The 27821-nt window shown below is 39.9% G+C and overlaps 2 protein-coding genes and 1 pseudogene across 2 annotated transcripts; all 3 read left to right on the top strand.

Annotated features, from left to right (window-relative positions):
* Positions 1–1884: 1884 nt before the first annotated feature.
* On the top strand, positions 1885–8668 carry LOC106912881 (serine/threonine-protein kinase pim-1-like). The gene is made up of 9 exons (XM_088007959.1): positions 1885–1993; positions 2092–2379; positions 5856–6014; positions 6162–6256; positions 6713–6760; positions 6851–7069; positions 7381–7558; positions 7659–7829; positions 7931–8668. The coding sequence occupies exons 1-9, from the start codon at positions 1885–1887 to the stop codon at positions 8020–8022; spliced, it is 1359 nt and encodes a 452-aa protein (XP_087864085.1). The 3' UTR covers positions 8023–8668.
* On the top strand, positions 8251–18159 carry LOC106909591 (uncharacterized; annotated as a pseudogene).
* Positions 18160–18387: 228 nt separating this feature from the next.
* On the top strand, positions 18388–27490 carry LOC148157908 (serine/threonine-protein kinase pim-2-like). The gene is made up of 8 exons (XM_088007958.1): positions 18388–18523; positions 21562–21849; positions 25324–25482; positions 25630–25724; positions 26181–26537; positions 26849–27026; positions 27127–27297; positions 27399–27490. The coding sequence occupies exons 1-8, from the start codon at positions 18388–18390 to the stop codon at positions 27488–27490; spliced, it is 1476 nt and encodes a 491-aa protein (XP_087864084.1).
* Positions 27491–27821: the final 331 nt, after the last annotated feature.

Below are 27821 nucleotides of genomic sequence, written 5' to 3'. Positions count from 1 at the left end.
TTTATTTTTTTTTGTGTTGATTCCTATTGATAGGCTTGAACGTTTCTGCTTTGTCTGCTCTTGGAGGTGTTGTCTGTCAGTTGCCATGGCAACAGGTCTGCATGCAAGGTAATGCCGACACACAGAGTGGAAAAAAGCAGATTAAAAGTGGTTTTGTTCTTCATTTGTTTATCAGCTTTATTGGGTTAGTGTAAGCTAACCCAATAAAGGGTCTGTGTAAGCTAAACGTGATTATATATATATATATATATATATATATATATATATATATATATATATATATATATATATATATATATATATATATATGTGGTGGCATATGCTGCCACCCCTGAAAAAATCCTTGCCGCCCTCTTGCCACCCCATAGATATTTTTCTAGATCCGCCCCTGTGCAGTCCATCACTTTCATTCTAACATTTGTGACCAACATTTTGGAATGTTCTTCGTGATGTCACACTGGTTGGTGTCAGAACCCAACATTCTATTTGAGCTCAGTTCACCAGAAATTTCTGACAGTGAGACATAACTATAACAGTTAAACCTGCTGTCTCTTCTAGTGAATACATTTACACTGAAAACTCGAAAACCAAACATGGATGAAGAATCTGAACAGAAGCGTAAAAGGCCAGTGTTCAGGAGAACAAAAGGTAAAGAGTTTGTGTTTCACTCTTAATAAGACAAGGTTTATGTTTCAGTTTTTGGAAAGTTACACTGTAAAACATTTGAAGGTGGTTTAACTTGAAAATGAAAGTCCGCCTGCTCCAATTTTCTTGTTGGAGCAGGCAACAAGAACATTTTGTTTTAATTCAGAAATTAAAGTTCATGCAGTTGATTAAACAAGATACACTTTGTTTAAACTTTTTTTAAGTTCATTAATCTTGAATTGAGTTTTAACTTAATGCTGCAATTTAAACCAATTATTTCACAATACACAAGAAGAAAACTGCCCTCACCTAGTAAAAGAGTTCACATTTCTCTATTATCATTCACAAGTGAAAATATAAATATTTTACTTAAGAATAATTTAAATTCTTGTTTCAAATTACATGAACAAACTTTCTGAACTGATAAACATCACAATAAATTCTGCTCAAAACCATTCAGTGGAAACAAGACGTTGTCCTCAACCTTTTCAGACTATCAGTTGCATTAAAATAAACATTTGCCTTCATAACACAACATACTTCCATCTCTCTCACGGTGCAACACAAGATACAAAAACATGCCGCTAAGCACTCTGGGAAATAGTTCCTGTTTTGTTTTCTTTCAGGTCTTTTTAAGTACTAACCTAAAAACTAGTTTATTCTTGGAGGTTCGACAAAATTCATAAAAAGTTAACACAAACTCACATATTCAGATTTAAAATCAAATGCTAAATTTATTTGACTTAAAGAGTAGAAGTTAGTAGACACAACTAAATGCTGCTCAAATGTTTTAGAGTGTAGTGAATGTAACAATTTAGGTCATTTTACACACATAACAGTCTTATAAACCTCTTAATATATAGTTAAGATATTTAGAGTTTTTGTCACTCAGAATTTCTGTTTTATTATTGGTTAGGAACATTGAAATCTCTGTTGGCTTCTCGGAGAAGCATGAATTTGGATGAAAAAGACTTAAATGTTCATCAGTTTGTTAATAAAGTCCCTGATCAGATATCAGTATGTGAGGTAATTCAAAAATACTAAACATGAACTCTAAACAATCATTAATTTTCCACAATATTACTCACAATAGACAGAAGCGGCAGTATGATGCTACAACGCACAGAGTCTGCTGAGGACTGTGAGATCCAAAGAAAAAGGATCAGGTCCTCTGAGATTGCCGGAACCTCAAGAAGCTGCCAGGACCAGATCAGAACCAGGAGGTTACTGAAGAGGAAGATGATGGAAGGAAAAGAAGAAGGTTCAACACCGGCCAAGTGTAGTAAGGAAAACCCCCAGGAGCAGGTTCCAACCAGAGAGTCTTCCTCCTCAGTTGACATCCTCATAGGTTGGCTGATTTGATGAGACTAATGTTAATGTGCTTATGGTGACAGACCAAACATGTAAAAAATAATCACTATTAATTCCCAACATCTCTTACTTTAGAGATCAGCAGCAGCAGCATGAAGCCACAGAGTGCAGAGCCTATTAAAGGCAGCACACCAAAGAGAAGGAAAAGGGCTAAGAAAGAGACCCGCAGAAAATGGACCAGGGTTTCTAAGATGTTCGGACCATCCAAAAGCCACCAGAACCAGACGAGGATTGTGAGGAGACTGAAGAGGAAAATAACAGAAGAAGGAGAGGGATCTCCAACTCCTGCTGAGAGGAAGAATAACGAACTCCTGCAGCAGGTCGCAATCAAAGAGTCCCCATCCTCAGTGGACATCAGCACAGGTTGGGTACTTTCATGAAACCACTGTTTATTTTCTCTTTTGTATGTTGACAGACCAAAATGATAGACCAATGCAGACATGGTGTCAACCTGTAAAGTTGATCAAAGGAAAAGGTGTCCTAAGTAACAAAAATGAACCAGTTGCCTTTAGAAATCCCACTGTTGTGTGTAATTTAATCTCAGCATATATCCAGATGTTTTATAAAGACTTCAGAAGTCTGTTAGAGAAAGCCAGCAGAAACCCAACTTAAAGTTTCCCTAAATCAAAATCAAACTTATGATTTTAGGCTAAATGCAAGAGTACATGGGCAGGGTTTATTACAGGAATCCCAGAGTTGAATTTCAAAATCGAGCCAATTTCGCGTCAATTTCCTCAATTTTGGGAGATCGGTGATCGGTCGATATTTACATAAAGCCGATCTTATCCTCTGAGCTTTTCTACATCAGCAAAAATCTAAAAATCAGCCAGTTTCCTTTTCTGCTCTGTAGTGAGAGGTTTGACTGAAACCGGCCTACCATGTCATGCCTGCAAGCTTGTAGTTATCAATAGTGACCCAACTGTTACCAACTCAAGAGACTTTCTTCCTATATTTAGCGACATTTCAATAAAAAAAAAAAAATGGCACTGGCTAAAATTGAAATCGGCAGGTCAAACTTTTTATAGATTGATAATCTATGATCTGCGAGAAAGCTGCAATCAGTTCACTGACCCATGTAAGAAAGTCATCTTACATGGCTCAGTGCACCGATGTAAACAGTGTTCATGTAAAACTTTATCCCACTTACTCGAAGGTCTAACTGTGAGTTTATTTTGACCAAAACCTCACGTTAAAAACAGAAAGCATTATTTTTATCCTAAATCCATAAGACTTAGGATATTTGTTTTTCAAAGAATACCAGTAAAATGCAATGACATTCCAAGTTTAAAAGCCAATGTTTTATTCTCAATAGAATATTAGTTTGCTACTAATTGTCAACACTAGGAGAACTTGATAACAAGGTTCAAGGGTATCATATTTCACAGGTCATTGACAAGTTTAAATAAACAAATGTCCATGTGGAGTGAAATTCAGGGCTTCGGGGACAACACACCAACTCTGTCAGATCATCGTTACAATTGGAGCAGCAGTTTAAATTACCTAATCAACCACCACGTGTGTTCAGATGATCATTTTATAATCCCAAAATAAGCATCAAGCCTGAAAACACAAAACTGTTAAGGACTGAATGTGTTGCCCTTTGTGTGGGAAACGTTTGGGGGTTTTATGGTATTGAATCCTCATACATATAGTGGAGCTGTATGTTGGTTACTATGGCAACGGGTCCGTGTAGTTAACAGACAGAAGGGCGGTGCAGGGGTGGGGATGTGGGGTAAGAGCGGCTGTATGTTCTTTGACGATTTTTCTGAGTTATTTCCCCTTTGTTGTGGTACACTGCTCTAAATTAAGAAGGTTTCATTTAACGGAACCGTTGTACAGCGGCAGCACGGCTATGGATGACAAGGAAAAGAAGATCTTTTTGCCTTCTTGAAATTTCCGGATGTAAACAATAACATGAAACGTGTCTAAACGGTATCAGCTAATAATGAATGCAAGGGTGTAAGTTTGTGTTGCAAGTTGGTGGGGACGAGGAGGAGCGAGGGTGAAAATAACCTTTTAGCAGGTATTAAACATACACAAAATATGTAACAGCACCCACTGTAGTGGCGCAGGGGCAAAGTACAACCCACATATGGAGGCCTTAGTCCTTGTGGCGGCAGTCGCAGGTTCGAGTCCCGGCTTGGCAACATTTACTGTATGACTTCCCCCTCTCTCTTTACTCTATTTCCTGTCAAGCTACTTTTAAATAAAGGAAACAAGAGCCAAAAAAAAAAACATACACAAAATATAAATGTTAAAACATCTAATTGGGGCCTTCCATTAGCATTACATAGGAAAGAGCAGTGACATTAACATTAGCACAAACATTAGCATTTCACTGTCCTTGGCTCTTAGCTAATTAGGATTAGCCCAAAATAACCTATTAGTTAATTTTCTTACTTATTTACCATGTTTAGTATACTGAATGGAATAAGTCAATGACAGACAACATGCTAGTGATGCCCCACATGCTACTGATAGCCTTCATACTAACATTAGCATTTTGGCTAATTTTAGCTTATGCATTCATTTTAACATAATGAATGGTACAAGTACAGCTTAGTCAACATGCTTCTGCCTCTCCACAGGTTATTGACTACAACTTAGCTAAGTTTAGCATTGATGCTAATTTTTAGCATCAGAACGTTGGGTTCCAACTGACGGGCACACTTTGGCAGGCCCCGGTTAAATTTCTTCAGGAATTTTCTAGTTTAACTTACTTTAATTGCTGTGGTGTTCAGAGCAGCTCAGCTTTGAGCACTGACTTTAGAGTCAGCAAGGTCCTGTTGCCTGTCTGCAGCTCCCGTCACTTCGCTGGTAAAACTTTAGCTCGTAGCTGAGCTTGAGTTTGCAGTTGCATCGGTTCGTTTAACACCAATTAACGAAACGGGGATCTGCTCCACGGTGGAGCCTCAACCCACACAGGAATGCGCTGCTGATGAATGGTGGATGTTCCGGTCGGTCTGATTGGTTCACTGTCATGTCATTCCAGGTCAAATTTAGATTTTTTTTTCCTGCATACTTTACAAATGCCTTCCAGTCATTCCTAGTCTTTGAATCTCGGATCATCGAGCCAAAGTTGTGAAAACTTATATTTTCCCATGGCGAAGCGCAAAATAACTAGCTAGTTTCAACACCTTAGGCCAGTGGTCCCCAAACTACGGCCCGCGGGCCAGATCCGGCCCGCCTCCACATTTGGTCCGGCCCCCTGAACGATACCAGAGAGTATTCAGATTTTTTTCATATATTTATTGTATTTTCCGGTTTATATGTGGATTTTTCTTCAACCACCAGGGGGCTCTTTAGCAGGAAGTGTGTCCTGTAAACTGTGGGTGTTTTGTTTTGCATGGTGCATTGCTGCCATCAGTAAGGTTGTTTGCTAGCGGTAGAGCAAGCAACCTTGTCTGTTATGAACGCTGCATTCCAGGTTGAATTCTTCGAAGCAATGCCTGTAAGTAGCAACTTATACTTCAAAACCGTCAGCGATTTCCGGCTCCCCACCAGAGAAGGGAAAATTTATGTGGCCCTCAAAGGAAAAAGTTTGGGGACCACTGCCTTAGGTGGTTCCAACACTACGCATGCACGCAGCAGCTTGGATGGATGGATGGATTTTATAAATGTATGCTTAGAACTTAAAAATGATGCTTTACCTTATATTGGTCCTTCTTATGAAATCCCAGTAATATACCCTAAGTTTTGTGGTTGTAATGTGACAAAATGTGCAAAAGCAAGAGGACAAGTATTTTTACAAGTCTTATGTTTCTGTCGGGATGTTTTTCTCTTATGGAAAATATTGGTGAAATACTCACGCTGTTTCTATGGGTTTATCTCATTATTAGAGTCCAGCAGCTCCAACCTGGTACTTTGCAGCTCAGGAATAGGCGATTTACAGAAGAGGAATCTGAAGAGGGAGGACGAGGACACTGAGGAACCACAGCTGAGGAATAGGAGGAAGAATATGAGGAAAAGGACAAATGAAAAAAGGGATCCCCAAAGAGGTCAGAGTTTAAGTTGCAATAAAATTGTAATATTAAGCATTCATGAGAGAGACTTAAGGTGTGGTAATAATGAGATCTAAGGTAACATTAGTGAACATAGTTTATTCTGGTGCTTTATGAAATTTAAAGATGTGTTCATATGTTTAGGTGAATTCCTGGAAAAATATACTGAGCTGGATCTACTGGGAAAAGGAGGCTATGGATCTGTGTTTGCTGGATATCGAAAGGTGGATAAATTACCTGTAGGTGTATTTGGAATACTTAAAAAGAGGCTCTGTGAAGTTATCAGTAATAGTTCTTCTAACAGTAGAAGTCAGCAGGAGTCAGAGTTTGTAAAAAATAATTAATATCCTCATAGATATTCATATTTCAATATCTTGGAATCGAGGTAAAAGGCCACAAACGAACTTTGAAAATTTATGTGGAGCCACATTGGACGCTCTTAACGTGTCAAACGCTCGAAACACTCCAAACGGTTCCAATCACGTTGCGCTAGATGGTAGAAACGCAACGGCCCTCTACACGCCTACACATAGACTTTGAATGTAAACCAAATGCGCCTGATGCTCAAAAAGTGTTTGGCGTGAACTCACCATAATACTCACAATACTGATAACTCCAGATCAAGCAACTAAAGAAAATCTGAACCCTTTAAAGATATTCCCATTGCTGAGCAAGGCTTTATTTCTATTGTATAGGTGGCTATCAAACACATCCCAAATGAAAAGGTGGGCCGCAAACATAAGGTAAGTGAGCAAAAGCATCTAGGACTGACTTTAAGTCCTATTGGATTCCAGATGCATTGTGGGTTTCTCCTGTTTGCCTTGATGTTTCAGGATGATAATGGTAGGGAGATGGCGTTGGAGGTGGCCATCATGTTGAAAATTAAGAATATAACTACCAGCTCATTAGGGCAGTTAGCCACGGTGTCCCTGCTGGACTGGTATGAGCTGGAGGAAGAGCTGCTCCTCGTGATGGAGAGGCCCATGCCTTCAGAGGACCTCAATGTCTTCCTTGATGAACATGAAGGTTGTCTAAATGAGGAGGAGGCCAAGGTAAGCTGCTGGATGGAAATTCGAGTGGGTTCAGTTACTTCAGTTGCTTTTGTGGATTTTGTTTCATAGTGAATATGATAAAATCAGAGGCATGAAATACATATTATATTCCCTCCATAAAACAATTTTATAAAACTTGTTTTAATCCATCACATAACGTCTCCACAAATATTGAAGTGTGTGGGTGTAATGTGACAATGTGAAAAAAATCCATATGAAAATAAAAATCTTTACAAGTCACTGTATTTCTCACTGAAGTCCAACATCAATCTGTGCAGAATTATGAGCTTCAAATCATTTTTGTCTTTTAGATCATATTAAAACAGCTGGTGGAAGCAACAATTCAACTTCAGGACGCAAACATTTTCCACAGAGATATTAAAGTGGAAAATGTCCTTATTGAGAGGAGCTCAGAAGGCCTACGAGCCTATCTCATAGACTTTGGTCTAAGCTGCTTTGACCATGGACGTAAATTTACCATCTTCCAAGGTTCAATATCCTGCTTCTTTCTGTCAGTTCTGAGAAAACAAAGATTCTTTTTACTGTTCTTCCTCTTCTTTCTGACTTTTAATTCTCACACATTTTCTAGGGACCCGTGCTTTGGAATCACCAGAATATCGCACACAAAAGAAATATTCTGCTGGACCCACAACAGTGTGGCAGCTTGGGGTGATCCTGTTCGAAATTCTCCACGATAGGAATTTTGAAACCAACAGCTTTCTCAAAAAGAAGCTGAAAATCAGCAGGAAGCTTTCCAAAAGTGAGACAAACATTGTATTGTATCTTCTCACAGCATATATATAAATCTGTCCTCTGTTCGCAGCTCTAACTATTGTGGCACTTTGACCTCTGACCCTCCAGACTGCCAGGATATTCTGACTAGGTGCCTCAAGAAACACCCGGAGGATCGTCCCACGCTGGAAGAGCTACTGAGACACTCATGGTTTTCTTAAACCAGTCGATCTACGTTCCCTACGATCTATGGTCATGAGCTTTGGGTCATGACCGAAAGAACGAGGTCGCGGATACAAATGGCCGAAATGGGTTTCCTCCGTAGGGTGTCTGGGCTCTCCCTTAGAGTTAGGGTGAGAAGCTTGGTCATCCAGGAGGGACTCAGAGTAGAGCTGCTGCTCCTTCACTTTGTGAGGAGCCAGCTGGGGTGGCTTGGATATGTGGTTAGGATGCCTCCTGTATGCGTCCCTGGTGAGGTGTTCCGGGCACGTCCACATGTGCACAGGGAGGAGGCCATGGGGAAGACCCAGGACATGTTGGAGGGACTATGTTTCTCAGCTCTGTCAGGTGGTGTGGTTGATGGTGGTGAGGAGAGATGCAGGGACCCAGATGAAGATGACATGAACCCTCATGGGTTCCATAGAAATGGCCTACATTTATGTTGTTGATAGTTTTTAACCATAAACATGCAGATTTCAACACACAGTTGGGACACAACTACAGGAACTATCACATAGTTACATTCACACAAAGATACAGAGCAGCTGAGAAAATGAGGAACAAAGTATCCTTGTATTTGTAGTTTATATATGTATTTGTGCAATGTATATTGATTTTGCTTGTCATTAGTCACATTTTCATGCTTGACCAGATCCTGTCTCACTTCCTCTCCTGCCCCTTGTCTTCATTTTCTTGTCTTTCATCAAATCCAGACATTAGACAGGCACCAGACACAACAAACCTCATATGTTTTTTGTAATGTTCTGTCACTTAGTCTTTTAGGTGTTCTGTTGACTATGTTTTCCTCCACATCTAGATTATCTTGGAAGACATCTATGTGCTGTTTTTGTAACTCCACTCAGACAACAATATCGGCCCACTAACATGTTCTTTGTCATTTTAGGTCTGTTCTTCCATCAGAGCCAGAGCTCCAGTGAATGTTTTGTTTGTCTTGTCCACTTTCCTGTCCTCTCCAACCCCAGCCGGTCGAGGCAGATGGCCGCCCGTCCTGAGCCTGGTTCTGCCAGAGGTCTCTTCCTTTGAAAGGGGAATGTTTCCTCTCCACTGTCGCCCCATGCTTGCTCAGGATGGGGGACTGCATTGATATAAAGCTCTGATGCAGTCTGCTGGTTTCCTCCCCTTCGCAGAATCGCCACCTTAACGTGGTGGAGGGGTTTGAGTACCCCTCTGGTCTTGAAGTCTTGGCTGTCTGTGAGTTTCACCTCAGGTGGGGTCTCACATGGCATAAAGGCTTCAGGGCGGGGTCAGACCAAGAGCGATTCCTAGACTTTGTTGCAGAAAGACCATAAATAATGACAGGTATCATCTGCAGTACGCACCTTCCTGGAGAGAAAGAGCATCTAGCAAGCAGCTGCTGGTCGACTTCAGCTGCATAATCTCAGAGCATCACTGACTCCGCTTAACATGCAACACCTGTAGAAAAGGACAGTGAGGTCAGATACCATGTGAGTGGAATCATTCTGTATTTAGGAACACAAATACAAATGGTTATATCTCTCTTTGTTTAAAATCAAATATACTTTGGATTTTAAAGCAAGTTTTAACTTAGCTCAGATATTTTTTTCTGCTCTCTGAAAACAGCGTTTATATTTTAAAATTCCTACTTGTTTGCACAAATGTTCAAATGTTTTCCAAACCTTCACATCATCACCCCTGAAAAAAATCATTGCCACCCTCTTGCCACCCCATAGATATTTTTCTAGATCCGCCTGTGTGCAGTCCCCATCATCACTTTCATTCTTTGTAACCAACATTTTGGAATGTTCTTCGTGATATCACACTGGTTGGTGTCAGAACCCAACATTCTATTTGAGCTCAGTTCACCAGAAATCTCTGACAGAGTGAGACATAACTATAACAGTTAAACCTGCTGTCTCTTCTAGTGAATAACACTGAAAACTCCTACACCAAAATGGATAAAGAATCTGAACAGGAGCGTAAAAGGCCAGTGTTCAGGAGAACAAAAGGTAAAGAGTTTGTGTTTCACTCTTAATAAGACAAGGTTTATGTTTCAGTTTTTGGAAAGTTACACCGTAAAACATTTGAAGGTGGTTTAACTTGAAAATGAAAGTCAAGAAAAGGGTTAGGGTTTTGTTTTAATTCAGAAATTAAAGTTCATGCAGTTGATTAAACAACAAGATACACTTTGTTTAAACTTTTTTTAAGTTCATTAATCTTGAATTGAGTTTTAACTTAATGCTGCAATTTAAACCAATTATTTCACAATACACAAGAAGAAAACTGCCCTCACCTAGTAAAAGAGTTCACATTTCTCTATTATCATTCACAAGTTAAAATAACTATTTTACTTAAGAATAATTTAAATTCTTGTTTCAAATTACATGAACAAACTTTCTGAACTGATAAACATCACAATAAATTCTGCTCAAAACCATTCAGTGGAAACAAGACGTTGTCCTCAACCTTTTCAGACTATCAGTTGCATTAAAATAAACATTTGCCTTCATAACGCAACATACTTCCATCTCTCTCACGGTGCAACACAAGATACAAAAACATGCCGCTAAGCACTCTGGGAAATAGTTCCTGTTTTGTTTTCTTTCAGGTCTTTTTAAGTACTAACCTAAAAACTAGTTTATTCTTGGAGGTTCGACAAAATTCATAAAAAGTTAACACAAACTCACATATTCAGATTTAAAATCAAATGCTAAATTTATTTGACTTAAAGAGTAGAAGGTAGTAGACACAACTAAATGCTGCTCAAATGTTTTAGAGTGTAGTGAATATAACAATTTAGGTCATTTTACACACATAACAGTCTTATAAACCTCTTAATATAGTTAAGATATTTAGAGTTTTTGTCACTCAGAATTTCTGTTTTATTATTGGTTAGGAACACTGAAATCTCTGTTGGCTTCTCGGAGAAGCATGAATTTGGATGAAAAAGACTTAAATGTTCATCAGTTTGTTAATAAAGTCCCTGATCAGATATCAGTATGTGAGGTAATTCAAAAATACTAAACATGAACTCTAAACAATCATTAATTTTCCACAATATTACTCACAATAGACAGAAGCGGCAGTATGATGCTACAACGCACAGAGTCTGCTGAGGACTGTGAGATCCACAGAAAAAGGATCAGGTCCTCTGAGATTGCCGGAACCTCAAGAAGCTGCCAGGACCAGATCAGAACCAGGAGGTTACTGAAGAGGAAGATGATGGAAGGAAAAGAAGAAGGTTCAACACCGGCCAAGTGTAGTAAGGAAAACCCCCAGGAGCAGGTTCCAACCAGAGAGTCTTCCTCCTCAGTTGACATCCTCGTAGGTTGGCCGATTTGATGAGACTAATGTTAATTTGCTTATGGTGACAGACCAAACATGTAAAAAATAATCACTATTAATTCCTAACATCTCTTACTTTAGAGATCAGCAGCAGCAGCATGAAGCCACAGAGTGCAGAGCCTATTAAAGGCAGCACACCAAAGAGAAGGAACAGGGCTAAGAAAGAGACCTGCAGAAAATGGACCAGGGTTTCTAAGATGTTCGGACCATCCAAAAGCCACCAGAACCAGACGAGGATTGTGAGGAGACTGAAGAGGAAAATAACAGAAGAAGGAGAGGGATCTCCAACTCCTGCTGAGAGGAAGAATAACGAACTCCTGCAGCAGGTCGCAATCAAAGAGTCCCCATCCTCAGTGGACATCAGCACAGGTTGGGTACTTTCATGAAACCACTGTTTATTTTCTCTTTTGTATGTTGACAGACCAAAATGATAGACCAATGCAGACATGGTGTCAACCTGTAAAGTTGATCAAAGGAAAAGGGGTCTAAATAACATAAATGAACCAGTTGCCTTTAGAAATCCCACTGTTGTGTGTAATTTAATCTCAGCATATATCCAGATGTTTTATAAAGACTTCAGAAGTCTGTTAGAGAAAGCCAGCAGAAACCCAACTTAAAGTTTCCCTAAATCAAAATCAAACTTATGATTTTAGGCTAAATGCAAGAGTACATGGGCAGGGTTTATTACAGGAATCCCAGAGTTGAATTTACTACTTTTTGCTACCTTTTTAACTACCTCTGCAATATTTTTACTACCAACACAAAATCGAGCCAATTTTGCGTCAATTTCCGTTTGTGCAGTTTTGGTTTCTGAGATATTAAAAATAATTTTTTAGGTCATCCAGAGTTCACCATCCCCCCATATTGCTCCAAAACAAACCAAAGTGGGTCACTTCGTTAGTGCTCCGTTTAAATTTTTGTTTGTGCAGCTTTCGTTTGCGAGATATTAAAAGTTATAATTTTGGCCGATGACATCACCATCACCCCACCTTGCGCCAAACAAACCAAAGTGGGCTACTTCGTTAGTGCTTTGTTTGAGCAGTTAAAACTGTCGTTTGTGCAGCTTTCGTCTTTGAGGTATTAAAAGTTATAATTTTGCCAATGACGTCACCGTCACCCCATCTTGCTCCAAAACAAAATGAAGTGGGCTACTTCGTTTAAATTCTTCATATTTTCAGCTGTTGTACAATGTGTATCTTCTTTTGTTTTGAACTTCAATAAAGATTTAGAACAAGAAGAAAATTGTCTAATTTCAAGAAATGTTTTAAGATAGCAATGTTTTCTCTCGAATATAGCGGTCTCTCCAGAATAATTGACTCCTTCCAATAAAGGACATGCAGCCGTGACCCTAACGTAACGTGTACAACCTGTACCACTGTGCTTTGGTTTCGGAGGTGGTCTGAACAATTATATTCACATTGTTGGCTTACTTTGTGCTGATTATGCAGCAAACGGGTAAAAATATTTTTTTTTAAATCCATAGCTAATATCCTAGTTGCTTGAGCAAAGTTTTTGCAGAGTAAACCGGAAGTGCGTCACTGGTTCAACAAAGTTCATCCAAGTAATGTACTTAATATTTAGTAAATACATTTTAAATGCAACAATTTTCATTTCATCCTGTTTGACATTAAATGTGTATGGGCTTCAAGGATTTTTAAAAGCACATACAATTTTTGTGAACTTTGACATAGTTTTTACACAACGTCAACTGGGATTGGCTCCACCCACACTGTAGTGAACCCCCTCCCCCAGCCCTGATCTTGTTTTGGCGGCAGAGCAAGTATCATTTCAACCTCTCGTTAAAATTACTCTAGCAATCTCAGAGAAATACTGTTGAATAAATAATTTTTGGAATTTATCCAACCCTCCGATTTTGATTTTTGTACAAGGTAAGTAAATTAATGTTCAGGTTTCACATAAAATATTTACTCAATGTAATCCATCCCCATAAAAGCAGAGAGGATGTATGCATGGCTAGCTCCTATGCATTCAGACTTTTTAAACCTATTGAAAGATAAGAGGGGCACTAACTTGCAGCCTTTACATTTATATTGAATCATTAACACTTCAGCATATGCATAAAGCATATCTTCTGAATTAAATTCAAAAATAATTCCAAGGGAATATTAAAATTTAACAGCTACTTAAATTGTTAAGTCACCGGACTAGTAACAATGCATTATTGATTTTTTAAAAATTAGCTTAAATGTTAGAAATTAAACTATGAAAGCCAACTTTACTTCTTTTAGTTCAGTGTAATTGTGCAGACACTACTATACCAATGTTTTGTGGCTTCTTTGAAATCATGTAGGCAAGATTTTAAGCAAAGCGTTTTTTATTTTTTAACGAGATGCCTCGACAGCCAGCAGTAGACAGAGAGTCTCTTTTCGCAGTTCTGTGCAACTCAAAAGAGGCTATTCTAGAAAACGGCCATATAGCCACTCCAGCTGCCGCTGTCTGGACAGAGATAAGTCAGCAGTTGGGAAATAAAATGTCTGCAAAAGGTCTGTATACATTTGTGAAGCTAAACAGACTAAACATCTGGTCATATTTGGAAGTTAATCAAGGAAGTGATCCTGAAAGCCCTGTGGACACAGAGTTTGACTCAGACACCACTTCTCCTGAACAATATTCAGATTTTCAGCTTTAAGTTCCATTTAAAGATCGGATTAAATTTATACCAGAAAAAGTTGAATATAATGACAAGTTTTCATCATCTGGTAAAAGGAAAGTAAAGGGTCAACAGCCCAGTGGTGCTCCAGTCTTCCATTGACATCTCCCTGCACACTGGCCAATCCAAAAGATTCACGTCACGAACCCTTCGTGATGGTGATGTCATTGGCCAAAATTATAACTTTTAATATCTCGCAAACGAAAGCTGCACAAACAAAGATTTCAGAAGAGTTGTGTGAAGGTCGGATGGAACCATCTGTATGGAGGTCAGCAAAGGCATGAGAGTTGATGGATATTGGAGATCCCGAGCCAAGTCACCTTCCAAACCTGGCAACTTTTCCTTTTTGCAAGTTATTATGGAAGCCCATTTCCACCATGAAGAAAAAATAAAAGACCAACATGAAGTCATAATTTTGACTTTCAAAGTCATAATTATGAGACTTTGAATTTCAAAATTATAACTTCAAGTTGGTTTTATTTTTTCTTTCATGGCGGAAATGGGCTTCCATATTATATGACAAATCGTTCCATATTTTGACTTTCAACAGTTTTGAGCTCTGCCTAAATCTCAAATGAAAGGAGTTTTCTACTCAAGACAGGAGAAATTTCAGATTATCAAGACACTGTTTGTTGTTGTTTCAATTGTTAAAGTTTATTGTTCAAATCAACACCGTTTCTTATTTGACTATATAATTAAATTGGATATTCAAAACAGTCACTGTCATGATTCATTACTTCTCAATTTGGATACCAACCCTTTGCCTTACAATACAGATATTTTGGTGTGTCAATAGCAAACCATAAGGCACATGCAATTTCATAAAACAACAAAGACAATTACCAGAAATATTGTCTTATTAACTGTATACACGATTTATAATACCTTTTCTACAAAAATATAGCAACCTCAGTTGCATAAAACGACACAGAAAACACTTACGAGAGGAATGTGCTGGAAGACAACCAATGAAGAACTAAAACAGAAAGTACAGCCTGCAGCAGGTGAAATTAATTGTCCCCTAATTGAGTATAATTAGGAGATAATTATACTTAAATCTTAAACTCTGAACGCACCAAATAAAGTAAAATCAGACTTAGTCATTTGGGTGACATTGTGGTTCACATTACATACCAGTTGGTGGTGGCGACGCAACAGCGGTAAAGCAAAAATTTTCATGTTTGGAGCAAAATGGGGGCGGCTGATGATGTCATCGGCCAAAATTATAATTTTTGCACAAAGGACAGTTTTAACTGCACAAACGAAGCACTAACGAAGTAGCCCACTTTGGTTTGTTTTGGCGCAAGATGGGGTGATGGTGACGTCATCGGCCAAAATTATAACTTTTAAACGAAAGCTGCACAAATGAAAGTTTAAACGGAGCACTAACAAAGTAGCCCACTTTGGTTTGTTTTGGAGCAATATGGGGGATGGTGAACTCTGGATGACCTAAATTTTAATATCTCAGAAACCAAAACTGCACAAACGAAAATTTTAACGGCACAAACCTGCAGAAACGGAGCACTAACCACTCAGACTATTTGCTGAATTTTTTGACATGGGTGGGATGTCAGCTTCACACAGCTAATAGGAAGGGAGGGTCAGTGGAGAGCAACGGAGTTTCATTCAGTGTCATCAAGAGAAAGAAAAAAAAAAAGGCAGGAAGAGACGATAAAGCCGATAATTAAAATGAGGTCAATAGGTTTAATTTATTGTGCGATTAATTGATTTATTGTTTATCGCGACAGGCCTGGTCATGACTGAAAGAACGAGATCACTGATATAAGTGTCTGAAATGGGTTTCCTCCGCAGGGTGGCTGGGCTCTCCCTTAGAGATGGGGTGAGAAGCTCGGTCATTCGGGAGGGACTCAGAGTAGAGCCGCTGCTCCTCCACGTCGAGAGGAGCCAGTTGAGGTGGCTCGGGCATCTGGTCAGGATGCCTCCTGGACGCCTCCCTGGTGAGGTGTTCCGGGCATGTCCCACCGGGAGGAGGCCTCGGGGAAGACCCAGGACATGCTGGAGGGACTATGTCTCTCAGCTGGCCAGGGAACGCCTTGGGGTTCACCCGGAGGAGCTGAAAGAAGTGGCTGGGGAGAGGGAAGTCTGGGCCTCCCTTTTGAAGCTGCTGCCCCCGCTACCCGACCCCAGATAAAGCGGAAGAAAATGGATGGATGGATGGATGGATTTTATAAATGTATGCTTAGAACTTCAAAATGATGCTTTACCTTATATTGGTCCTTCTTATGAAATCCCAGTAATATACCCTAAGTTTTATGATTGTAATGTGACAAAATGTGCAAAAGCAAGAGGACAAGTATTTTTACAAGTCTTATGTTTCTGTCGGGATGTTTTTCTCTTATGGAAAATATTGGTAAAATACTCACGCTGTTTCTATGGGTTTATCTCATTATTAGAGTCCAGCAGCTCCAACCTGGTACTTTGCAGCTCAGGAATAGGCGATTTACAGAAGAGGAATCTGAAGAGGGAGGACGAGGACACTGAGGAACCACAGCTGAGGAATAGGAGGAAGAATATGAGGAAAAGGACAAATGAAAAAAGGGATCCCCAAAGAGGTCAGAGTTTAAGTTGCAATAAAATTGTAATATTAAGCATTCATGAGAGAGACTTAAGGTGTGGTAATAATGAGATCTAAGGTAACATTAGTGAACAGAGTTTATTCTGGTGCTTTATGATTTTAAAGATGTGTTCATATGTTCAGGTGAATTCCTGGAAAAATATACTGAGCTGGATCTACTGGGACTTTGACTTTGAAATGCGCCTGATGCTCAAAAAGTGTTTGGCGTGAACTCACCATAATACTCACAATACTGATAACTCCACATCAAGCAACTAAAGAAAATCTGATCCCATTAAGGATATTCCCATTGCTGAGCAATGCTTTATTTCTATTGTATAGGTGGCTATTGGATTCCAGATGCATTGTGGGTTTCTCCTGTTTGCCTTGATGTTTCAGGATGAGAATGGTCAGGAGATGGCGTTAGAGGTGGCCATCATGTTGAAGATTAAGAATATAACTACCAGTTCATCAGGGCAGTTAGCCACGGTGTCCCTGCTGGACTGGTATGAGCTGGAGGAAGAGCTGCTCCTCGTGATGGAGAGGCCCATGCCTTCAGAGGACCTCAATGTCTTCCTTGATGAGCATGAAGGTTGTTTAAATGAGGAGGAGGCCAAGGTAAGCTGCTGGATGGAAATTCGAGTGGGTTCAGTTACTTCAGTTGCTTTTGTGGATTTTGTTTCATAGTGAATATGATAAAATCAGAGGCATGAAATACATATTATATTCCCTCCATAAAACAATTTTATAAAACTTGTTTTAATCCATCACATAACGTCTCCACAAATATTGAAGTGTGTGGGTGTAATGTGACAATGTGAAAAAAATCCATATGAAAATAAAAATTTTTACAAGTCACTGTATTTCTCACTGAAGTCCAACATCAATCTGTGCAGAATTATGAGCTTCAAATCATTTTTGTCTTTTAGATCATATTAAAACAGCTGGTGGAAGCAACAATTCAACTTCAGGACGCAAACATTTTCCAGAGATATTAAAGTGGAAAATGTCCTTATTGAGAGGAGCTCAGAAGGCCTGCGAGCCTATCTCATAGACTTTGGTCTAAGCTGCTTTGACCATGGACGTAAATTTACCATCTTCCAAGGTTCAATATCCTGCTTCTTTCTGTCAGTTCTGAGAAAACAAAGATTCTTTTTACTGTTCTTCCTCTTCTTTCTGACTTTTAGTTCTCACACATTTTCTAGGGACCCGTGCTCTGGAATCACCAGAATATCGCACACAAAAGAAATATTCTGTTGGACCCACAACAGTGTGGCAGCTGGGAGTGATCCTGTTCGAAATTCTCCATGATAGGAATTTTGAAACCAACAGCTTTCTCAAAAAGAAGCTGAAAATCAGCAGGAAGCTTTCCAAAAGTGAGACAAACATTGTATTGTATCTTCTCACAGCATATATACAAATCTGTCCTCTGTTCGCAGCTCTAACTGTTGTGGCACTTTGACCTCTGACCCTCCAGACTGCCAGGATATTCTGACTAGGTGCCTCAAGAAACACCCGGAGGATCGTCCCACGCTGGAAGAGCTACTGAGACACTCATGGTTTTCTTAAACCAGTCGATCTACGTTCCCTACGATCTATGGTCATGAGCTTTGGGTCATGACCGAAAGAACGAGGTTGCGGATACAAATGGCCGAAATGGGTTTCCTCCGTAGGGTGTCTGGGCTCTCCCTTAGAGTTAGGGTGAGAAGCTTGGTCATCCAGGAGGGACTCAGAGTAGAGCTGCTGCTCCTTCACTTTGTGAGGAGCCAGCTGAGGTGGCTTGGATATGTGGTTAGGATGCCTCCTGTATGCGTCCCTGGTGAGGTGTTCCGGGCACGTCCACATGTGCACAGGGAGGAGGCCATGGGGAAGACCCAGGACATGTTGGAGGGACTATGTTTCTCAGCTCTGTCAGGTGGTGTGGTTGATGGTGGTGAGGAGAGATGCAGGGACCCAGATGAAGATGACATGAACCCTCATGGGTTCCATAGAAATGGCCTACATTTATGTTGTTGATAGTTTTTAACCATAAACATGCAGATTTCAACACACAGTTGGGACACAACTACAGGAACTATCACATAGTTACATTCACACAAAGATACAGAGCAGCTGAGAAAATGAGGAACAAAGTATCCTTGTATTTGTAGTTTATATATGTATTTGTGCAATGTATATTGATTTTGCTTGTCATTAGTCACATTTTCATGCTTCACCAGATCCTGTCTCACTTCCTCTCCTGCCCCTTGTCTTCATTTTCTTGTCTTTCATCAAATCCAGACATTAGACAGGCACCAGACACAACAAACCTCATATGTTTTTTGTAATGTTCTGTCACTTAGTCTTTTAGGTGTTCTGTTGACTATGTTTTCCTCCACATCTAGATTATCTTGGAAGACATCTATGTGCTGTTTTTGTAACTCCACTCAGACAACAATATCGGCCCACTAACATGTTCTTTGTCATTTTAGGTCTGTTCTTCCATCAGAGCCAGAGCTCCAGTGAATGTTTTGTTTGTCTTGTCCACTTTCCTGTCCTCTCCAACCCCAGCCGGTCGAGGCAGATGGCCGCCCGTCCTGAGCCTGGTTCTGTCAGAGGTCTCTTCCTTTGAAAGGGGAATGTTTCCTCTCCACTGTCGCCCCATGCTTGCTCAGGATGGGGGACTGCATTGATATAAAGCTCTGATGCAGTCTGCTGGTTTCCTCCCCTTCGCAGAATCGCCACCTTAACGTGGTGGAGGGGTTTGAGTACCCCTCTGGTCTTGAAGTCTTGGCTGTCTGTGAGTTTCACCTCAGGTGGGGTCTCACATGGCATAAAGGCTTCAGGGCGGGGTCAGACCAAGAGCGATTCCTAGACTTTGTTGCAGAAAGACCATAAATAATGACAGGTATCATCTGCAGTACGCACCTTCCTGGAGAGAAAGAGCATCTAGCAAGCAGCTGCTGGTCGACTTCAGCTGCATAATCTCAGAGCATCACTGACTCCGCTTAACATGCAACACCTGTAGAAAAGGACAGTGAGGTCAGATACCATGTGAGTGGAATCATTCTGTATTTAGGAACACAAATACAAATGGTTATATCTCTCTTTGTTTAAAATCAAATATACTTTGGATTTTAAAGCAAGTTTTAACTTAGCTCAGATATTTTTTTCTGCTCTCTGAAAACAGCGTTTATATTTTAAAATTCCTACTTGTTTGCACAAATGTTCAAATGTTTTCCAAACCTTCACATCATTACCCCTGAAAAAAATCATTGCCACCCTCTTGCCACCCCATAGATATTTTTCTAGATCCGCCTGTGTGCAGTCCCCATCATCACTTTCATTCTTTGTAACCAACATTTTGGAATGTTCTTCGTGATGTCACACTGGTTGGTGTCAGAACCCAACATTCTATTTGAGCTCAGTTCACCAGAAATCTCTGACAGAGTGAGACATAACTATAACAGTTAAACCTGCTGTCTCTTCTAGTGAATAACACTGAAAACTCCTACACCAAAATGGATAAAGAATCTGAACAGGAGCGTAAAAGGCCAGTGTTCAGGAGAACAAAAGGTAAAGAGTTTGTGTTTCACTCTTAATAAGACAAGGTTTATGTTTCAGTTTTTGGAAAGTTACACCGTAAAACATTTGAAGGTGGTTTAACTTGAAAATGAAAGTCAAGAAAAGGGTTAGGGTTTCGTTTTAATTCAGAAATTAAAGTTCATGCAGTTGATTAAACAAGATACACTTTGTTTAAACTTTTTTTAAGTTCATTAATCTTGAATTGAGTTTTAACTTAATGCTGCAATTTAAACCAATTATTTCACAATACACAAGAAAAAAACTGCCCTCACCTAGTAAAAGAGTTCACATTTCTCTATTATCATTCACAAGTTAAAATAACTATTTTACTTAAGAATAATTTAAATTCTTGTTTCAAATTACATGAACAAAATTTCTGAACTGATAAACATCACAATAAATTCTGCTCAAAACCATTCAGTGGAAACAAGACGTTGTCCTCAACCTTTTCAGACTATCAGTTGCATTAAAATAAACATTTGCCTTCATAACACAACATACTTCCATCTCTCTCACGGTGCAACACAAGATACAAAAACATGCCGCTAAGCACTCTGGGAAATAGTTCCTGTTTTGTTTTCTTTCAGGTCTTTTTAAGTACTAACCTAAAAACTAGTTTATTCTTGGAGGTTCGACAAAATTCATAAAAAGTTAACACAAACTCACATATTCAGATTTAAAATCAAATGCTAAATTTATTTGACTTACAGAGTAGAAGGTAGTAGACACAACTAAATGCTGCTCAAATGTTTTAGAGTGTAGTGAATGTAACAATTTAGGTCATTTTACACACATAACAGTCTTATAAACCTCTTAATATATAGTTAAGATATTTAGAGTTTTTGTCACTCAGAATTTCTGTTTTATTATTGGTTAGGAACATTGAAATCTCTGTTGGCTTCTCGGAGAAGCATGAATTTGGATGAAAAAGACTTAAATGTTCATCAGTTTGTTAATAAAGTCCCTGATCAGATATCAGTATGTGAGGTAATTCAAAAATACTAAACATGAACTCTAAACAATCATTAATTTTCCACAATATTACTCACAATAGACAGAAGCGGCAGTATGATGCTACAACGCACAGAGTCTGCTGAGGACTGTGAGATCCACAGAAAAAGGATCAGGTCCTCTGAGATTGCCGGAACCTCAAGAAGCTGCCAGGACCAGATCAGAACCAGGAGGTTACTGAAGAGGAAGATGATGGAAGGAAAAGAAGAAGGTTCAACACCGGCCAAGTGTAGTAAGGAAAACCCCCAGGAGCAGGTTCCAACCAGAGAGTCTTCCTCCTCAGTTGACATCCTCGTAGGTTGGCCGATTTGATGAGACTAATGTTAATGTGCTTATGGTGACAGACCAAACATGTAAAAAATAATCACTATTAATTCCCAACATCTCTTACTTTAGAGATCAGCAGCAGCAGCATGAAGCCACAGAGTGCAGAGCCTATTAAAGGCAGCACACCAAAGAGAAGGAAAAGGGCTAAGAAAGAGACCTGCAGAAAATGGACCAGGGTTTCTAAGATGTTCGGACCATCCAAAAACCACCAGAACCAGACGAGGATTGTGAGGAGACTGAAGAGGAAAATAACAGAAGAAGGAGAGGGATCTCCAACTCCTGCTGAGAGGAAGAATAACGAACTCCTGCAGCAGGTCGCAATCAAAGAGTCCCCATCCTCAGTGGACATCAGCACAGGTTGGGTACTTTCGTGAAACCAGTGTTTATTTTCTCTTTTGTATGTTGACAGACCAAAATGATAGATCAATGCAGACATGGTGTCAACCTGTAAAGTTGATCAAAGGAAAAGGTGTCCTAAGTAACAAAAATGAACCAGTTGCCTTTAGAAATCCCACTGTTGTGTGTAATTTAATCTCAGCATATATCCAGATGTTTTATAAAGACTTCAGAAGTCTGTTAGAGAAAGCCAGCAGAAACCCAACTTAAAGTTTCCCTAAATCAAAATCAAACTTATGATTTTAGGCTAAATGCAAGAGTACATGGGCAGGGTTTATTACAGGAATCCCAGAGTTGAATTTCAAAATCGAGCCAATTTCGCGTCAATTTCCTCAATTTTGGGAGATCGGTGATCGGTCGATATTTACATAAAGCCGATCTTATCCTCTGAGCTTTTCTACATCAGCAAAAATCTAAAAATCAGCCAGTTTCCTTTTCTGCTCTGTAGTGAGAGGTTTGACTGAAACCGGCCTACCATGTCATGCCTGCAAGCTTGTAGTTATCAATAGTGACCCAACTGTTACCAACTCAAGAGACTTTCTTCCTATATTTAGCGACATTTCAATAAAAAAAAAAATGGCACTGGCTAAAATTGAAATCGGCAGGTCAAACTTTTTATAGATTGATAATCTATGATCTGCGAGAAAGCTGCAATCAGTTCACTGACCCATGTAAGAAAGTCATCTTACATGGCTCAGTGCACCGATGTAAACAGTGTTCATGTAAAACTTTATCCCACTTACTCGAAGGTCTAACTGTGAGTTTATTTTGACCAAAACCTCACATTAAAAACAGAAAGCATTATTTTTATCCTAAATCCATAAGACTTAGGATATTTGTTTTTCAAAGAATACCAGTAAAATGCAATGACATTCCAAGTTTAAAAGCCAATGTTTTATTCTCAATAGAATATTAGTTTGCTACTAATTGTCAACACTAGGAGAACTTGATAACAAGGTTCAAGGGTATCATATTTCACAGGTCATTGACAAGTTTAAATAAACAAATGTCCATGTGGAGTGAAATTCAGGGCTTCGGGGACAACACACCAACTCTGTCAGATCATCGTTACAATTGGAGCAGCAGTTTAAATTACCTAATCAACCACCACGTGTGTTCAGATGATCATTTTATAATCCCAAAATAAGCATCAAGCCTGAAAACACAAAACTGTTAAGGACTGAATGTGTTGCCCTTTGTGTGGGAAACGTTTGGGGGTTTTATGGTATTGAATCCTCATACATATAGTGGAGCTGTATGTTGGTTACTATGGCAACGGGTCCGTGTAGTTAACAGACAGAAGGGCGGTGCAGGGGTGGGGATGTGGGGTAAGAGCGGCTGTATGTTCTTTGACGATTTTTCTGAGTTATTTCCCCTTTGTTGTGGTACACTGCTCTAAATTAAGAAGGTTTCATTTAACGGAACCGTTGTACAGCGGCAGCACGGCTATGGATGACAAGGAAAAGAAGATCTTTTTGCCTTCTTGAAATTTCCGGATGTAAACAATAACATGAAACGTGTCTAAACGGTATCAGCTAATAATGAATGCAAGGGTGTAAGTTTGTGTTGCAAGTTGGTGGGGACGAGGAGGAGCGAGGGTGAAAATAACCTTTTAGCAGGTATTAAACATACACAAAATATGTAACAGCACCCACTGTAGTGGCGCAGGGGCAAAGTACAACCCACATATGGAGGCCTTAGTCCTTGTGGCGGCAGTCGCAGGCTCGAGTCCCGGCTTGGCAACATTTACTGTATGACTTCCCCCTCTCTCTTTACTCTATTTCCTGTCAAGCTACTTTTAAATAAAGGAAACAAGAGCCAAAAAAAAAAACATACACAAAATATAAATGTTAAAACATCTAATTGGGGCCTTCCATTAGCATTACATAGGAAAGAGCAGTGACATTAACATTAGCACAAACATTAGCATTTCACTGTCCTTGGCTCTTAGCTAATTAGGATTAGCCCAAAATAACCTATTAGTTAATTTTCTTACTTATTTACCATGTTTAGTATACTGAATGGAATAAGTCAATGACAGACAACATGCTAGTGATGCCCCACATGCTACTGATAGCCTTCATACTAACATTAGCATTTTGGCTAATTTTAGCTTATGCATTCATTTTAACATAATGAATGGTACAAGTACAGCTTAGTCAACATGCTTCTGCCTCTCCACAGGTTATTGACTACAACTTAGCTAAGTTTAGCATTGATGCTAATTTTTAGCATCAGAACGTTGGGTTCCAACTGACGGGCACACTTTGGCAGGCCCCGGTTAAATTTCTTCAGGAATTTTCTAGTTTAACTTACTTTAATTGCTGTGGTGTTCAGAGCAGCTCAGCTTTGAGCACTGACTTTAGAGTCAGCAAGGTCCTGTTGCCTGTCTGCAGCTCCCGTCACTTCGCTGGTAAAACTTTAGCTCGTAGCTGAGCTTGAGTTTGCAGTTGCATCGGTTCGTTTAACACCAATTAACGAAACGGGGATCTGCTCCACGGTGGAGCCTCAACCCACGCAGGAATGCGCTGCTGATGAATGGTGGATGTTCCGGTCGGTCTGATTGGTTCACTGTCATGTCATTCCAGGTCAAATTTAGATTTTTTTTTCCTGCATACTTTACAAATGCCTTCCAGTCATTCCTAGTCTTTGAATCTCGGATCATCGAGCCAAAGTTGTGAAAACTTATATTTTCCCATGGCGAAGCGCAAAATAACTAGCTAGTTTCAACACCTTAGGCCAGTGGTCCCCAAACTACGGCCCGCGGGCCAGATCCGGCCCGCCTCCACATTTGGTCCGGCCCCCTGAACGATACCAGAGAGTATTCAGATTTTTTTCATATATTTATTGTATTTTCCGGTTTATATGTGGATTTTTCTTCAACCACCAGGGGGCTCTTTAGCAGGAAGTGTGTCCTGTAAACTGTGGGTGTTTTGTTTTGCATGGTGCATTGCTGCCATCAGTAAGGTTGTTTGCTAGCGGTAGAGCAAACAACCTTGTCTGTTATGAACGCTGCATTCCAGGTTGAATTCTTCGAAGCAATGCCTGTAAGTAGCAACTTATACTTCAAAACCGTCAGCGATTTCCGGCTCCCCACCAGAGAAGGGAAAATTTATGTGGCCCTCACAGGAAAAAGTTTGGGGACCACTGCCTTAGGTGGTTCCAACACTACGCATGCACGCAGCAGCTTGGATGGATGGATGGATTTTATAAATGTATGCTTAGAACTTAAAAATGATGCTTTACCTTATATTGGTCCTTCTTATGAAATCCCAGTAATATACCCTAAGTTTTGTGGTTGTAATGTGACAAAATGTGCAAAAGCAAGAGGACAAGTATTTTTACAAGTCTTATGTTTCTGTCGGGATGTTTTTCTCTTATGGAAAATATTGGTGAAATACTCACGCTGTTTCTATGGGTTTTTCTCATTATTAGAGTCCAGCAGCTCCAACCTGGTACTTTGCAGCTCAGGAATAGGCGATTTACAGAAGAGGAATCTGAAGAGGGAGGACGAGGACACTGAGGAACCACAGCTGAGGAATAGGAGGAAGAATATGAGGAAAAGGACAAATGAAAAAAGGGATCCCCAAAGAGGTCAGAGTTTAAGTTGCAATAAAATTGTAATATTAAGCATTCATGAGAGAGACTTAAGGTGTGGTAATAATGAGATCTAAGGTAACATTAGTGAACATAGTTTATTCTGGTGCTTTATGAAATTTAAAGATGTGTTCATATGTTTAGGTGAATTCCTGGAAAAATATACTGAGCTGGATCTACTGGGAAAAGGAGGCTATGGATCTGTGTTTGCTGGATATCGAAAGGTGGATAAATTACCTGTAGGTGTATTTGGAATACTTAAAAAGAGGCTCTGTGAAGTTATCAGTAATAGTTCTTCTAACAGTAGAAGTCAGCAGGAGTCAGAGTTTGTAAAAAATAATTAATATCCTCATAGATATTCATATTTCAATATCTTGGAATCGAGGTAAAAGGCCACAAACGAACTTTGAAAATCTATGTGGAGCCACATTGGACGCTCTTAACGTGTCAAACGCTCGAAACACTCCAAACGGTTCCAATCACGTTGCGCTAGATGGTAGAAACGCAACGGCCCTCTACACGCCTACACATAGACTTTGAATGTAAACCAAATGCGCCTGATGCTCAAAAAGTGTTTGGCGTGAACTCACCATAATACTCACAATACTGATAACTCCAGATCAAGCAACTAAAGAAAATCTGAACCCTTTAAAGATATTCCCATTGCTGAGCAAGGCTTTATTTCTATTGTATAGGTGGCTATCAAACACATCCCAAATGAAAAGGTGGGCCGCAAACATAAGGTAAGTGAGCAAAAGCATCTAGGACTGACTTTAAGTCCTATTGGATTCCAGATGCATTGTGGGTTTCTCCTGTTTGCCTTGATGTTTCAGGATGAGAATGGTCAGGAGATGGCGTTGGAGGTGGCCATCATGTTGAAGATTAAGAATATAACTACCAGTTCATCAGGGCAGTTAGCCACGGTGTCCCTGCTGGACTGGTATGAGCTGGAGGAAGAGCTGCTCCTCGTGATGGAGAGGCCCATGCCTTCAGAGGACCTCAATGTCTTCCTTGATGAGCATGAAGGTTGTCTAAATGAGGAGGAGGCCAAGGTAAGCTGCTGGATGGAAATTCGAGTGGGTTCAGTTACTTCAGTTGCTTTTGTGGATTTTGTTTCATAGTGAATATGATAAAATCAGAGGCATGAAATACATATTATATTCCCTCCATAAAACAATTTTATAAAACTTGTTTTAATCCATCACATAACGTCTCCACAAATATTGAAGTGTGCGGGTGTAATGTGACAATGTGAAAAAAATCCATATGAAAATAAAAATCTTTACAAGTCACTGTATTTTTCACTGAAGTCCAACATCAATCTGTGCAGAATTATGAGCTTCAAATCATGTTTGTCTTTTAGATCATATTAAAACAGCTGGTGGAAGCAACAATTCAACTTCAGGACGCAAACATTTTCCACAGAGATATTAAAGTGGAAAATGTCCTTATTGAGAGGAGCTCAGAAGGCCTACGAGCCTATCTCATAGACTTTGGTCTAAGCTGCTTTGACCATGGACGTAAATTTACCATCTTCCAAGGTTCAATATCCTGCTTCTTTCTGTCAGTTCTGAGAAAACAAAGATTCTTTTTACTGTTCTTCCTCTTCTTTCTGACTTTTAATTCTCACACATTTTCTAGGGACCCGTGCTCTGGAATCACCAGAATATCGCACACAAAAGAAATATTCTGCTGGACCCACAACAGTGTGGCAGCTTGGGGTGATCCTGTTCGAAATTCTCCACGATAGGAATTTTGAAACCAACAGCTTTCTCAAAAAGAAGCTGAAAATCAGCAGGAAGCTTTCCAAAAGTGAGACAAACATTGTATTGTATCTTCTCACAGCATATATACAAACCTGTCCTCTGTTCGCAGCTCTAACTATTGTGGCACTTTGACCTCTGACCCTCCAGACTGCCAGGATATTCTGACTAGGTGCCTCAAGAAACACCCGGAGGATCGTCCCACGCTGGAAGAGCTACTGAGACACTCATGGTTTTCTTAAACCAGTCGATCTACGTTCCCTACGATCTATGGTCATGAGCTTTGGGTCATGACCGAAAGAACGAGGTCGCGGATACAAACGGCCGAAATGGGTTTCCTCCGTAGGGTGTCTGGGCTCTCCCTTAGAGTTAGTGTGAGAAGCTTGGTCATCCAGGAGGGACTCAGAGTAGAGCTGCTGCTCCTTCACTTTGTGAGGAGCCAGCTGAGGTGGCTTGGATATGTGGTTAGGATGCCTCCTGTATGCGTCCCTGGTGAGGTGTTCCGGGCACGTCCACATGTGCACAGGGAGGAGGCCATGGGGAAGACCCAGGACATGTTGAAATGAAATGAAA

This window comes from Poecilia mexicana, unplaced genomic scaffold, assembly GCF_051168715.1.
Source record: "Poecilia mexicana isolate PSO_F unplaced genomic scaffold, ASM5116871v1 scaffold_8, whole genome shotgun sequence".
In the NCBI taxonomy this organism is placed as follows: domain Eukaryota; kingdom Metazoa; phylum Chordata; class Actinopteri; order Cyprinodontiformes; family Poeciliidae; genus Poecilia; species Poecilia mexicana.
This window is presented reverse-complemented; position numbering and strand designations above follow the sequence as displayed.